Genomic DNA, 13,624 nt, shown 5'->3' on the forward strand with positions numbered 1-13,624 from the left:
TAGTTTTTCTTTCACCATTAAGGAAAAAGGAATACAAACTTGCATTACATCCATGAAGGGTTGTTCAATTCCTGTGTAAAAATGAAAAATCGGAAATGATCAAGTGAGAGTAATCATTTTATTATTCATGGATTGAAATATTAATAACTAGATTTGACACTTGTTTAATTGATACACCATGATAAACATGTTTTAACGCTACTAGAAACATACCTACTAGGGAAAGTTCATATATGACTAGCTAACTGATATTGCATGCATAAAGTTCAAACTAAAGGTTTTCTCCATACATGGATCAGATGCAGGAATTAAGTCACAAATCCATGCATTAAATTTTGTTCTGCAGAATTATGCATGCATGTCATAGGACCGAAACTGGTCACTTTCACTGATTAGGATACGGGTTTATGAGCTTATTACCTTTGTTGGGCAGCTGACTACAGATTCGAGCACCTGAGCATCTGAGCACTAGACTTCACATAAGAACTAGGACATACAGGCCAACCACCATAAGAATTCAGACTATTAGCAAGATTAATTGCACACAACCTCGAAGAATTGCAGAGAGCTCATAGTTTCAACAAAATTCATTCTTTCTATACCCTTATTTTGAAGGCAACATCTTTGTTAAACACCTAACATGAAGGACAGTTTGGTGAGGGATTACTAAAGTATATGTAGCTCATTGTACTATTAAGTACATTAACCTTACTCAAGGAACAATAAAATATGCTTTTTCTGGTGAACTGCATAACATTGTTGCACGCTTAATACGAAGTATGTGAATGCAGTAATAAGGTATGAGAATCAAGTGGAAACTTGATGGTAGAAAATTAGAGATCGCAATCTCTCAACTAAGAGGTTGGAGGTTCAATTCTCATCACCCCAACTTTATGATTGAGGTAATCATGATGGCTTATCCCTGGGTAAACTCTTATCAGTAAAACGGCTGTGGTTTATGATACTGAGGAAACAGAGCGAAAATCCAGCAATTGGATCATAACGACTTGTGAAATATGATAAGTCTTGAACCTCGGCTAGATTAACAATCAAGATTCTAATTTTTTTTTTTAAAGTCTTATCTGCTTTCTATTTTCTTGTGGTTTAATAAGCATTTATGAGCTGCAAATAGATGCTTTTTGTTCAACCTAACATTTTAAGTTCTACAAGTGATGTTCAGTTCTAGCTCTTAGGGGACCAATCCTTAATATAACTAGAGTTTGCATTAATACTATGACATCCCAAACTACTCTAGAAGTAGCAAGTATTATTTGTCTGCCTATAAAAGCTTACTGATTGCTTCTCTTTTATTTCAATTTAATTGCTTTGGCGGTAATCCTAAACTTTTTTAATAAATTGGTAGTTAAATTTGGGGATTAATACTAACTAATACTTAAGTATATATGTTAATTCACCTTAAAAGAATATAACACCTCTTAGTGTTACTAATACATTAAAGTAAGATAATCATGCTTATTTCCTAGTCCTTGTATAATCGAGAGCTTGACTATAGACGTAACTGATAATGTAGCCATGGGAAAGAGATAAACATAGTATTAAAACTGAGTTTTTTATACTGAAGTAGAAGCTAAACTCATTAGACACCTAAATCCAAATAAAAAAATTAAGCAATATCTAGAAGAAAAAAAAGAGTAAATTGCAGAAATTAGCCATTTAATCATCTAAATCCCCACAAAATTAAAGCTTGGAAAATGTGGCAAATGACGCAATTATCACACTTTCTTACAAAATTAACAACTAATAAGAAAAAGTATCGAGATAATGAAAAATAAAAATCCAATTCCATAATTAGAGCTTTAAAAAAATAAAAATAAACAAAAAACCTTGCTAGTAGTAGTGGTTTTGGAAGTAGCAGGAATAGCAGCAATAGCTTATTGAATATCAAAGTAATCAAACACCATTCCTCCGATTATAACTGGTATTGTCCTGGATTTCTTCATCTCTTTTGCCCATAATTACTTGGGTTCTCGACAAGCTTATGAGGAATTTATTAAGAATAGAAAATAATTAAATTAAATTGGACAGATTAGTCAAAAAAGATCAAATTACAATGTAAATCAAAAAGGCAATTATCGAAAAGAAGAAAAAGCAAAAACCCCAAACTCATCAAAATAAATCGACCAATTTTGATGCACACAAAATTCAGTATGAAGATAGTGAAATTAATTTTTTATTTATTTAAATTTTTTTTTTTTTTTGAGGCAATAGTGAAATTAAACTTCAAATTAAGAAATCATCAACAAGAATAGAGAGAGGGAATTAAAACCCTAACTTTAGCTAACTCAAAACTCTTGTTGATAGTGGAAGGGAGAAGAAACGAAACTAACACTAACCCAAACTTTAAGGTGGAAGCCGCCAAAGATGGAAGCCGGGAGGTGACAATCGATGTCTTTTGAGGGGGCAAACATCGCTGTCTCTTCAACTAGGAGCACGTGCTGCGATGGAGGTAGGCTGCGGTGGACTACAGTGGACCACCGAGATTGAGAAGGGGGTAGCAGTGGAAAGGAGGTGTAGTTTCAAGAGAAAGCGAAAGCTTGAATGCTTGATGGAGAAACCGAGAAATAAGGAGAAAGAGAGTTGTGAGGCTGTAAGGGTTTTTTTTTTTTACTATTATTTTATCAAATTAAGTTTTACAATCAAGTTCTATCTAATATTAAAGTGTTACAATTAAATGATACCTAAATAACCTAATAATAAAGTGTTACTATGAAGTGTTACCTAATATTAGAGTGTTACAAAAAATGTTACCTAATATTAAAATGTTACAAAAGTGTTACTGAAAAATCAACCAATCATGAAATTTTTAAAGTGTTACCAATGAATGTTACTTAAGCCCAACTTTGTACTAGTGAATTAAATGATAGTCAAACACATTCAAACAAAGCTTTTTGAATCAAATGAAAGTCTAACACCTTCATACAAAGCTTTTTTATTAAAATGAAAGTCAAATGCTTTCAAACAAAGCTTTTTGAATCGAAAGATATACAAACACATTCAAACAAAGAATTTTTAATCAAATGACATTCAATCATATATCAAACAAAGATTTTTGATTAAAAGGAAAGTCAAATGTATTTAAACAAAGCTTTTTGAATCGAATGAAATTCAAATTTTTTCAACTAAGCTTACTAAATCAAATAAAAGTTAAACACATTCAAGCAAAGCTTTTTTAATCAAATGAAAGTCAAACACATTCAAAAAATGATACTTGAATCAAATGAAAGACAAACACATTCAAACAAAGCCTTTTGAATCTAATGAAAGTCAAACATATTCAAACAAAGCTTTTCGAATCAAATGAAAGTTATACACATTCAAACAAAGCTTTTTAATTAAATGAAAGACAAACACATTCAAACAATAATTTTTGAATCGAATGAAAGTCAAACACATTTAAACTAAGCTTTTTGAATCATACGAAATTTAAACGCATAAAAACAAAACTTTTAAAATCGAATAAAATTAAAAAGCATTCAACGTAGCTAATTGAATTAAATGATAGTCAAACACATTCAAACAAAGCGTTTTAAATCAAATGAAGGTCAAACACTTTCAAACAACGATTTTTTTATCCAATGAAAGTCAAACACGTTCAAACAAAGCTTTTTAAATCAAATCAAAGTCAACCACATTAAGCCTTCGAAATCGAGCGAAATTCAAAAGAATTTAAAGAAGCTAATTGAATCAAATGATGTCAAACACATTCAAACTAAGATTTTTGAATCGTATAAAAGTCAAAAACATTCAAACAAAGCTTTTGGAATCAAATGAAAGTAAAACACACAAAGTCTTTTGAATTAAATGAAAGTCAATCACATTCAAACAAAGCTTTTTGAATCAAATAAAAGTCAATGCATTCAACAACGCTAATAGAATCAAACGAAAGTTAAACACATTCAAACAAATCTTTTTGAATCAAATGAAAGTCAAACACATTCAAACAATGCTTTTTGAATCTAATAAAAGTCAAATGCATATGACGAAGTTAATAAAATCAAATGAAAGTTAAACAGATTCAAACAAAGCCTTTAGAATTAGATGAAAGTCAAACACATTTAAACAAAGCTTTTTGAATTGGATGAAAGTCAAACACATTCAAACAAAGCTTTTAAATTAAATGAATGTCAAATTCATTCAACGAAACTAATTAAATCAAATGAAATTCAAACACATTTAAATAAAGCATTTATCAAATAAAAGTCTAACACATTAAAAAAAAAAAAAAAAAAAAGCTTACTGAATACAGGGAAAGTGAAACGAAATCAAACAAAGGCTTTTTGAATTCAATGAAAGTCAAAAACATTCAAACAAAGCATTTTGAATTAAATGAAAGTCAAACATATTCAAACAAAGCCTTTTGAATCGAATAAAAGTCAAATGCATATAACGAAGCTAATTAAATCAAATGAAAGTCAAACATATTCAAATTAAGATTTTAGAATCAAATGAATGTCAAACACATTCAAATAAAGCTTTTTGAATCAAATGAAAGGCAAACACATTCAAACAAAGCTTTTTGAGTCAAATGAAAGACAACACATTCAAACAATGCTTTTAAAATCGAACGAAAGTCAAATGAATTCAATGAAGCTAATTGAATGAAATGAAATTCAAACTCATTTAAACAATTATTTTTGCATCAAATGAAAGTTTAACACATTCACACAAAACTTTTATAATCAAATGAAAGTGAAACACATTCAAACAAAGCTTTTTAAATAGAAAGATTGTCAAATGTATTCATTGAAGCAAAATGAATCAAATGAAATTCAAACGCTTTTAAACAAAGCATTTTTAATAAAACAAAAGTCAAACATATTGAAACAATGTTTTTTGAATCAAATGAAAATAAAACACATTCAAACAAGCTTTTTGAATCGAATGAAAGTCAAACGCATTCAACGAAGCTAATTTAATCAAATGAAAGTCAAACATATTCAAACAAAGCATTTTGAATTAAATGAAAGTTAAACACATTCAAACAAAGCTTTTTAAATAAAATGAAAGTCAAACGCATTCAACAAAGCTAATTGAATGAAATGAAAGTCCTCACAAGCCTCGTGCGGTAACTCTAGAGAGAGAAAGTAGGAGAGAGAAACTCTAGAGAGAGAAAGAAACCCGCCATTTTTAGCTTGATTTTTAAGCTTTTTGGAAGCCGATTTCCATGGAAAAAAGGAGGAAAGGGAAGGGGAATAAATCCTCGGGCTCAAAATCAAAAGGGAAGAAGAAAACTGAGCCAAGAACGAGGAACCTCGAAGAGCAAAAACAGAGTATGGCCATGGATGATGTTTGGGTTGAAAGCTGGCTTGATGGGGAGGCAATTGAGGAGATTCCGGTGAGAATGGTGACGGAGGAGGATAAAGCTCTTCATAGTGAAGAGTTCAATCGATGGTTGCAGGTAATTCGAACCCCTAGTCCTGTGCATTTCAATGGAACAGTAGATTCTGATGTTAGTATTAGGTCTATTAATCCAACTCCATTGTTGATGATTAATGAATCTGATAGGTTAGGGAATTTCATGTGAATTTGGAGAAAAACTTTTTGAACCCCCAATTTCGAAACCCAGTTTTTGAAACCCCTGTTTCCGTTCCCAATGAATCGGGGGGTATTAGCTGGAGTAATATGTTTAAGAACACGATTGATGAGGGGTTAAATCTTGCTGGTAAGGCCGGAGATGAGTGTAATTCGTGTTGCAAAATGGGTAATAAGGTAGAGGTGAAAGTGAAGTTAACTAAGGAATATGCCCTACCTGAAATTAAATTTTGGAAATCTGCAATTGTATGTTATGTTCTTTGTGGTAAACCTTCATTGTTTGTAATGAGTGGGTTTGTGTGAAGAATTTGGGGCAAATATGGAATAGATAAGATTTCTGTTATGAATAATGGGGTTTTCCTTGTTCGATTCAAGACAGTGGTAGGAAGGGAAAAGGTGATGAACTCTGGACCTATTATGTTTGATGGTAGACCTAAAATGATGAAGAGGTGGGAGCCAGGTTTGGATTTAGGAAATAAGAAGGTGTTTGAGGTTCCCACTTGGGTTAGATTGCTAGGATTGAATTTAAAATTCTAGGGTCAATCCTCTCTAATGAAGATAGCTGGTTTAATTGGGGAGCCAGTTAAGACTGATAGATGCACAGCTACCAAGGAAATGCTTGAGTATGCTAGGATATGGTCAAGGTGAAAATAAATGGTGAGCTATCAGATGAGATTGAGTTCCACGATGAATGTGGTGTTGATGTTAAGCAGAAAGTGATATATGAAAGGAAGTCTATCATTTGTAGTGTCTGTAGAGGTATGGGGCATGGAGATAGTGACTGTCCTAATCATATAATCAAGAATCAGAAGCCACCAGTTAGGAATCAGCAACAAAGGCAGCATAAGAAGCCTGAGGTGAGGAAGGTTTGGATGCCAAAGGCTCAGCAAAAGAGTCAACAAACATAGCAACCTCAAGGCATTAGAGTGGATAAGAACAAGTTTGATGTTGATGCTGATCCAGATTTTGTTTCTGGAATAGCTGGTGGTGATAAATGTGATATGGGCTCAGTGTGCAGAACAACAAATGGGAGAGTGATGTTTGGTGACTGGGAGACAGGGGAGTGTTCATACACTCTCCATGGATAATTGGGGCTTTTGGAATGTCAGGGGCCTTAACAAACTGAATAAAATTTGTGATGTTCTTTGGTTTATGAAAAATCCAGGAATTTGTTTGTTTGGGGTCCTAGAGACTAAAGTGAAGGCTAGTAACTTTGGTAAGGTCTTCACTAGGTTTGGTGGCAAGTGGTCTGTGACTGCAAACTACAGTAAGCATCATGGAGGGAGAATTTGGATAGTGTGGCTACCTGATGTCTTTCAGGTAGAGATTGATAGAGTAGAAGCTCAATTAATCCATGTGAAAGTTATTCATAAGGCTTCTAAGTTTGTGTTCTGGTATACTGTTGTCTATGGGTTGAATACTTCAGATGATAGAGAGGTGTTGTGGCATCAGATTGGGGAGATAAAAAAGGACATTCATGGTCCATGGATCTTGGGAGGTGATTTCAATAATGTCCTAAATACTGAGGACATAATTGGATCCCCAGTTACCTTTGTTGAGATTGAAAAGTTCAGACAATTTGTTAGGCAAAATTTGCTAATTGATTTTAAAGCTGGGGGTTTATTCTACACTTGGAATAATAAGCAGCAAGGGAGTGATAGAGTGTGCACAAAGATTGATAGGATTTTGGTTAATGAGCTATGGATTGGAAACTGCAGGGAATTTAGAGCTGATTTTTTGCCTGAGGGGCTAATGGACCATTGTCCTTGTATTATGAGATTATTTGGGTGTAATGGGAATGTTAAGAAACATTTTAGGTATTTTAATATGTGGATTGATGCTCCAGGCTACCAGGAAGCTGTAAAACAGGCTTGGAATAGTGATGTGAAGGGAACTGATATGTTTATTGTGGTGAAAAACCTGCAAAAGGTGAAGGAAGCTCTCAAATTGTTAAATTTGACTAATTTCTCCTCAGTGGAAAGTGCAGATGCCATTGCTGATCCTGAGTTAGCAAAGGTGCAGTGTCAGCTGAATAATGACCCTTAGAATATGGAGTTGATTCAAATGGAAAGTAATGCCAGGGAAAGGTTTTTAGCTGCTTATACTGCAAAATTGAAATTGTTGAAGCAGAAAGCTAAGTTGCATTGGATGAAAGAAGGTGATGTCAATTCTTCCTACTTTCATTCCTATATTAGGAAGAGAAGAATGCATAATAATGTGTATAACATTCAGCTTGAGAATGGTGATATCATTCAGGATCCTGATAAGATTGCAGAAGCTTTTATAAAGAGTTATTAGGAACTGGCGGGACCCCTTCTAGACAAGTCCATCATGATGTTATAGCTGCAGGTCCTATTTTGGATGATGAGTGACATCTGAGTCTATGTAGAGGGTTTACTGAAGAGGATGTGAGAAGTGCTGTCTGGAGTATTGAGGATGACAAGGCTCCTGGACTTGATGGTTTCTCCAGCAAATTCTTCAAAAATGCTTGGGGAGTTGTGAAAAATGAGGTGTGTAAGGCAGTTTTGGGGTTCTTTGAGCATGGTCAGCTGTTGAAACAGGTGAATGCAACTACTTTGACTCTGGTTCCTAAATTAGATAATGCTACTAGAGTTACTTAGTTTAGGCCAATAGCATATTGCAATGTGTTGTACAAGATCATTTCTAAGATGTTATGTGAAAGGTTTAAAGAGGTGCTGCCTGGTTTGATTAGTGAAAATCAAAGTGCTTTTATTGATGGAAGATCTATTTTAGACAAAATCTTAGTGTGCCAGGATATGTTAAAAGAGTACAATAATAAGAGAAGATCTCCTAGATGTACTATCAAGGTGGATTTGAGGAAAGCTTATGATTCTGTGCACTAGTCTTTTATTCATGATTTGTTGCAGGCTTTAAATTTCCCAAGTAGATTCATTTCTTTGGTTATATAGTGTGTTACTTCCCCTTCTTTCTCTATTACGATTAATGGTGGTCTAAATGGTTTTTTTAAGGGCAAGAAAGGGATCAAGCAAGGTGATCCTATGTCACCATTGGTGTTTGTCATTGTGATGGAGTATTTATCAAGATTTCTCAAAAAGGTGGGTGCAAAGAGAGGCTTTAGTTTTCATCAGAGATGCAAGTCGTTGAGGTTAAATCACTTAATATTTGCTGATGATTTGATGTTGTTCTCCTATGCTGATAAGAAATATGTCTCCCTTTAGTGAGCGCTCTTAAAGCTTTTGAGGGTTGCTCTGGTCTACAGGCTAATGCTGATAAGTCTGTTATCTATTTTGGGAGTGTGCAGCCTGAAGTGCAACAAGGAATTGTGACTGAGTATGGGTTTGTAATAGGAGAAACTCCTTTCAAATATCTTGCCATCCCTTTGAATGCTAAGTATTTCAGAGTCTCAGAATTTGATGCTATTGTAGATAAGATGTTGGCTAGAATAACTTGTTGGTCTAGTAGAAATTTGTCATATACTGCAAGAGTAGTGCTGGTGAACTCTGTAATGATTAGTTTGCAAACTTACTAGGCTCAGTGTGTGTTGTTACCTAAATCAGTCATTTTGAGGATTACTCAGCTTTGTAGAGCTTTCCTTTGGTGTGGAGTTGTTTTTTTGTCCAAGGCACCCCCAATTGCTTGGGATTGGGTTTGTAAGAGCAAAGCTGAGGGTGGTTTAGGAGTTCGAGATTGTGGGATGTGGAACAGGGCAGCATTGGGGAAGTATGTGTGGAAAATAGCTAAAAAAGAGGATTCTCTCTGGGTGAAATGGGTTCATGCTGTATACATTAAAGGACAAGACTGGTTGACTTATAGTCCTAAGAGATTTGCAGGATGGGCTTGGAGGAGACTGGGTCTAGTCAAGGACCAGTTAAAAGAAGGTTTTGCGCAAAATAGCTAGTTGAGTGGTACTTATAGAATCTCTGAGTGCTATAAGTGGCTGCAGGGGACTGGCACAAAGATGGATTGGTGTAAATGGGTATGGAATAAGTTCAATATTCCCAAGCACTCGTTTATTCTATGGATTGCTATGCATGATAGACTCAGAAAAAGGAAGAAGCTCTGGAAATATAATGCCTGTGCTGAAGAGAGTTGTTTGCTGTGTGGTGCTGAAATTGAGGATAAAAAACATTTGTTTTTTAATTACAGATACAGCCAAGAGTGTGTGCTGAGAATTGCTCATTGGCTCCATATTCCAATTCAGAATTTCTGCATTGATGAAGTCTGGAAGAAATGGCTTAGAGAAGTAAAAGATAAGGTGCAGTAGAAGGTTGTTCTGGCAGCTGTTTTCTACCATATTTGGTTTGCTAGGAATACTGCTTTCTGGCAGAAAGCTGTTATTCACCCTTCCAAACTTTGTAAGGCTATTGGTAGGGTGAGCATGGATAGAGTCAAGCAGCTTATAAAAAAGAATTGGAGTAGATTGCATTGCAAATGGATACAGGAGCTGTACAGCAGCATCCCAAACTAGTTTGTTTTGGTTTGTTGCTGTGTTGTTGTTATTTTTCTTGTTTTTGTTAGTCCTTTTCAGTTGTGGTCTGTGTCCTTCCTAGAAGGCAGCAGATTGCTTCTGATTAGGTTTTGCTTTACTCTCCTTTAATTGAACCCTTCCTAGAAGGTGGCAACTGAGGAGTTTAAAGCTTGAGGTGGGGGTGGCCTTTGTGTTTAGGTCTTGTGTAGTTTTTGAGGTTGCCTGTTGTCAGGCTTGTAAAATTTGTACATTTCTACAGTTTTTGATAGTAATATACTTTCTTACTTACCAAAAAAAAAAAAAGAATGAAATGAAAGTTTAACACATTCAAATAAAGCTTTTTGAATAAAATGAAAATAAAACACATTCAAACAAAGCTTTTTGAATTAAATGATAGTAAAAACATTAAAATAAAGCTTTTTGAATCGAAATGAAGTCAAATGCATTCAACGAAGCTAATTAAATCAAATGAATGTCAAACACATTCAAATAAAGCTTTTTGAATGTAATGAAAGTCAAACACATTAAAACAAAGTTTTGTGAATCAGATGAAAGTTAAACACATTAAAACAGAGATTTTTGAATTAAATGTAAGTCAAACACTTTTGAACAGAGCTTTTTAAATCAAATGAGAGTCAAACTCATTAAAACAAAGTTTTGTAAATCGAATGAAAGTAAAATGCATTGAATGAAGCTAATTAAATTAAATCAAAGTAAAAAACATTTAAACAAAGTTTTTTGAACTAAATGAAAGTCAAACACATTCTATAAAAGTTTTTTAATTTGAATAAAATTTAAATGCATTCAACGAAGCTAATTGAATTAAATAAATGTAAAACACATTCAAACAATGAATTTTAAATCCTATAAAAGTCAAACACATTCAAATAAAGCTTTTTGAGTCAAGTAAAATTCAAACACATTCAAACAAAAACAAAACTTTTTGAATCAAATGAAAGCCAAACACATTCAAACAAAGCTTTTTGAAGCGAATGAAAGTCAAATGCATTCAACAAAGCTAATTGAATCAAATGAAAGTAAAAAACATTAAAACAAACCTTTTTAAATCGAATGAAAGTCAAATGCATTTAACGAAACTAATTGAATCAAATATAAGTCAAACACATACAAACAAATCATTTTAAATCTAATTAAAGTAAAAAACATTCAAATAAAGCATTTTGAATCAAATAAATGTCAAACACATTCAAACAAAGCTTCTTGAATCTAATGAAATACAAATGCATTCAACGAAGACAATTGAATCAAATGAAAGTCAAACACGTTCATTTAGAGCCTTTTGAATTAAATGAAAGTGAAACACATTTAAACAAAGCTTTTTGAATCAAATGAAAGTCGAATGCATTCAATGAAGCTAATTGAATCAAATAAAAGTCAAACACATTCACATAAAGCATTTTGAATTAAATGCAAATCAAACAAATTCAAACAAAGCGTTTTGAATCAAATGGAAGTCAAACACATTCAAACAATGCTTTTTTAATTTAATGAAAGTACAACGTATTTAAGCAAAGCTTTTTGAATCAAATGAAAGACAAACACATTAAAACAAAGCTTTTTGAATCGAATGAAAGTCAAATGCATTTAACGAAGCTAATTGAATCAAATAAAAGTCAAACACATTCCAACAAAGCTTTTTGAATTAAATAAAAGTCAAACACATTCAAACAAAGCTTTTTGAATCGAATGAAAGTGAAATGCATTCAACGAAGCTAATTGAATAAAATGAAATTAAAACACATTCAAACAAAGCCTTTTGAATTGAATTAAAGTTTAACATATTTAAAAAAAACTTTTTGAATCGCTTGAAAGTAAAATGCATTCAACGAAGCTAATTAAATCAAATGAATGTCTAACACATTCACATAAAACTTTTTGAATAAAATGAAAGACAAACACATTCAAACAAAGCTTTTTGAATAAAATAAAAGTCAAACACATTTAAATAAAGTTTTTTGAATTAAATAAAAGTGAAACACATTAAAACAAAGTTATAAGAATCGAATTAATGTCTAATGTATTCAACGAAGCTAATTGAGTCAAATAAAAGTCAAACACATTTGAACAAAGCTTTTTGAATTAAATAAAAGTAACAAACATTCAAAGAAAGCTTTTTGAATCGAATCAAAGTCAAATGCATTTAAAGAAGCTAATTGAATCAAATGAAAGTCAAACACATTCAAATAAAGCTTTTTGAATATAATGAAAGTCAAACACATTCAAACAAAGATTTTTTAATTTAATGGAATTCAAACACATTCAAACACAGCTTTTTGAACTAAATGAAATTCAAACACATTCAAACAAAGGTTTTTGAATACAATTAAAGTTAAACACATTGAAACAAAGATTTTTTAATCAAATGAAAGTCAAATTCATTTAAGGAAGCTAATTGAATTAAATGAAAGTCAAACACATTCAAAAGAGGTTTTTAAATTAAATGAATGTCAAACACATTCAAATAAAGCTTTTTGAATCAAATGAAAATCAAACACACCAAAACAAAGTTTTTTGAATCGAATGAATGTCAAATGCATTTAACGAAGCTAATTGAATCAAATGAAAGTCAAACACATTCAAATAAAGCTTTTAGAATCAAATGAATTTCAAACACATCCAAACAAATCTTTTTGAATCAAATGAAAGACAAACACATTCAAACAAAGATTTTTGAATCATATGAAAGTTAAACACATTCAAACAAATATTTTTAAATCAAATGAAAGTCAACACAATCAAATAATGCTTTTTAAATCGAACGAAAGTCAAATGAATTCTATGAAGCTAATTGATTGAAATGAAAGTTAAACTCATTTAAAGAAAGCTTTTTGAATCAAATGAAAGTCAAACACATTCAAACAATGGTTTTTGAATCGAATGAAAGTCAAACACATTCAAACAAAGCTTTTTAAATCAAATGAATGTGCTTTTTATAGGGTGCTGCAAAACTGTTGCCAGTGTTGTGAGAGATATCATTTTTATTACAGCTTGCAGGTTTCCTGAAGCTAGAAAGAAGTTTCTGACTGCTTAAGTTTTGTCTTTGGTCTTTCCTTGTTTTCTTGGCCTGATTTGTTTTGCTGTTTTTTTGCCTAATTTGTATTTGCTCCGTCTATGCTTCTGTTTCTGTAGCACCCTTCCTGGAAGGTGGATGCAGTGACAGTTAGTGTAGTTAGAGTAGGCAGCTTGTTTTCTCAGGAACCCTTCCTAGAAGGTGGCCTGGGTTTGCTTGCTGCCTTTAGGTTTTATTGTTTGTTTGGTGGTGCAGTTTGGTCCTTAAGGGTCTTGTGTAGTTTGGGTTGGTTACAACTTAGCTCCTTTGTAAGTTGTAACCATTTTTCTTTTTGTAATAAAATTTCCCCCTATTTTCCAAAAAAAAAAAAAAAAAAAAAAGCTTTTTGAACCAAATGAAAGTCGAATGCATTCCACGAAGCTAATTGAATCAAATGATAGTCAAACACATTCAAACAAAGCTCTTTGAATAAAATTAAAGTCAAAAACATTCAAACAAAGCTTTTTGAATCGAATGAATTTCAAATAATTTCAACGAAGCTAATAGAATCAAACTAAAGTTTTACACATTCGAACAAAGCTTTTGGAATT

General features: G+C 32.5%; 2 protein-coding genes across 2 annotated transcripts; both read left to right on the top strand.

Moving 5' to 3' along the window:
• Window positions 1-6,633: 6,633 nt before the first annotated feature.
• Window positions 6,634-7,599, top strand: LOC145632040 (uncharacterized). The gene has a single exon (XM_081684307.1). The coding sequence runs from the start codon at window positions 6,634-6,636 to the stop codon at window positions 7,597-7,599; it is 966 nt and encodes a 321-aa protein (XP_081540433.1).
• A 3-nt stretch (window positions 7,600-7,602) lies between these two features.
• Window positions 7,603-9,433, top strand: LOC145632047 (uncharacterized). Its single transcript, XM_081684318.1, has 5 exons — window positions 7,603-7,843; window positions 7,945-8,114; window positions 8,484-8,630; window positions 8,795-9,028; window positions 9,113-9,433. Exons 1-5 carry the CDS (start codon window positions 7,603-7,605, stop codon window positions 9,431-9,433), a joined length of 1,113 nt encoding a protein of 370 aa, XP_081540444.1.
• Window positions 9,434-13,624: the final 4,191 nt, after the last annotated feature.

The sequence above is a fragment of the Chenopodium album genome, chromosome 1, assembly GCF_948465745.1.
Source record: "Chenopodium album chromosome 1, dcCheAlbu1.1, whole genome shotgun sequence".
In the NCBI taxonomy this organism is placed as follows: domain Eukaryota; kingdom Viridiplantae; phylum Streptophyta; class Magnoliopsida; order Caryophyllales; family Amaranthaceae; genus Chenopodium; species Chenopodium album.

Bases quoted from the DNA above. Each gene is read 5' to 3' on its own strand.
- LOC145632040 (XM_081684307.1), top strand. From the start codon at position 6,634: ATGGATAATTGGGGCTTTTGGAATGTCAGGGGCCTTAACAAACTGAAT.
- LOC145632047 (XM_081684318.1), top strand. From the start codon at position 7,603: ATGGAGTTGATTCAAATGGAAAGTAATGCCAGGGAAAGGTTTTTAGCT. The intron at 7,844-7,944 runs GTTATTAGGAAC...GTCTATGTAGAG, and splicing joins TGCAGAAGCTTTTATAAAGA to GGTTTACTGAAGAGGATGTG. The intron at 8,631-8,794 runs GTGGGTGCAAAG...TCTGGTCTACAG, and splicing joins TATCAAGATTTCTCAAAAAG to GCTAATGCTGATAAGTCTGT.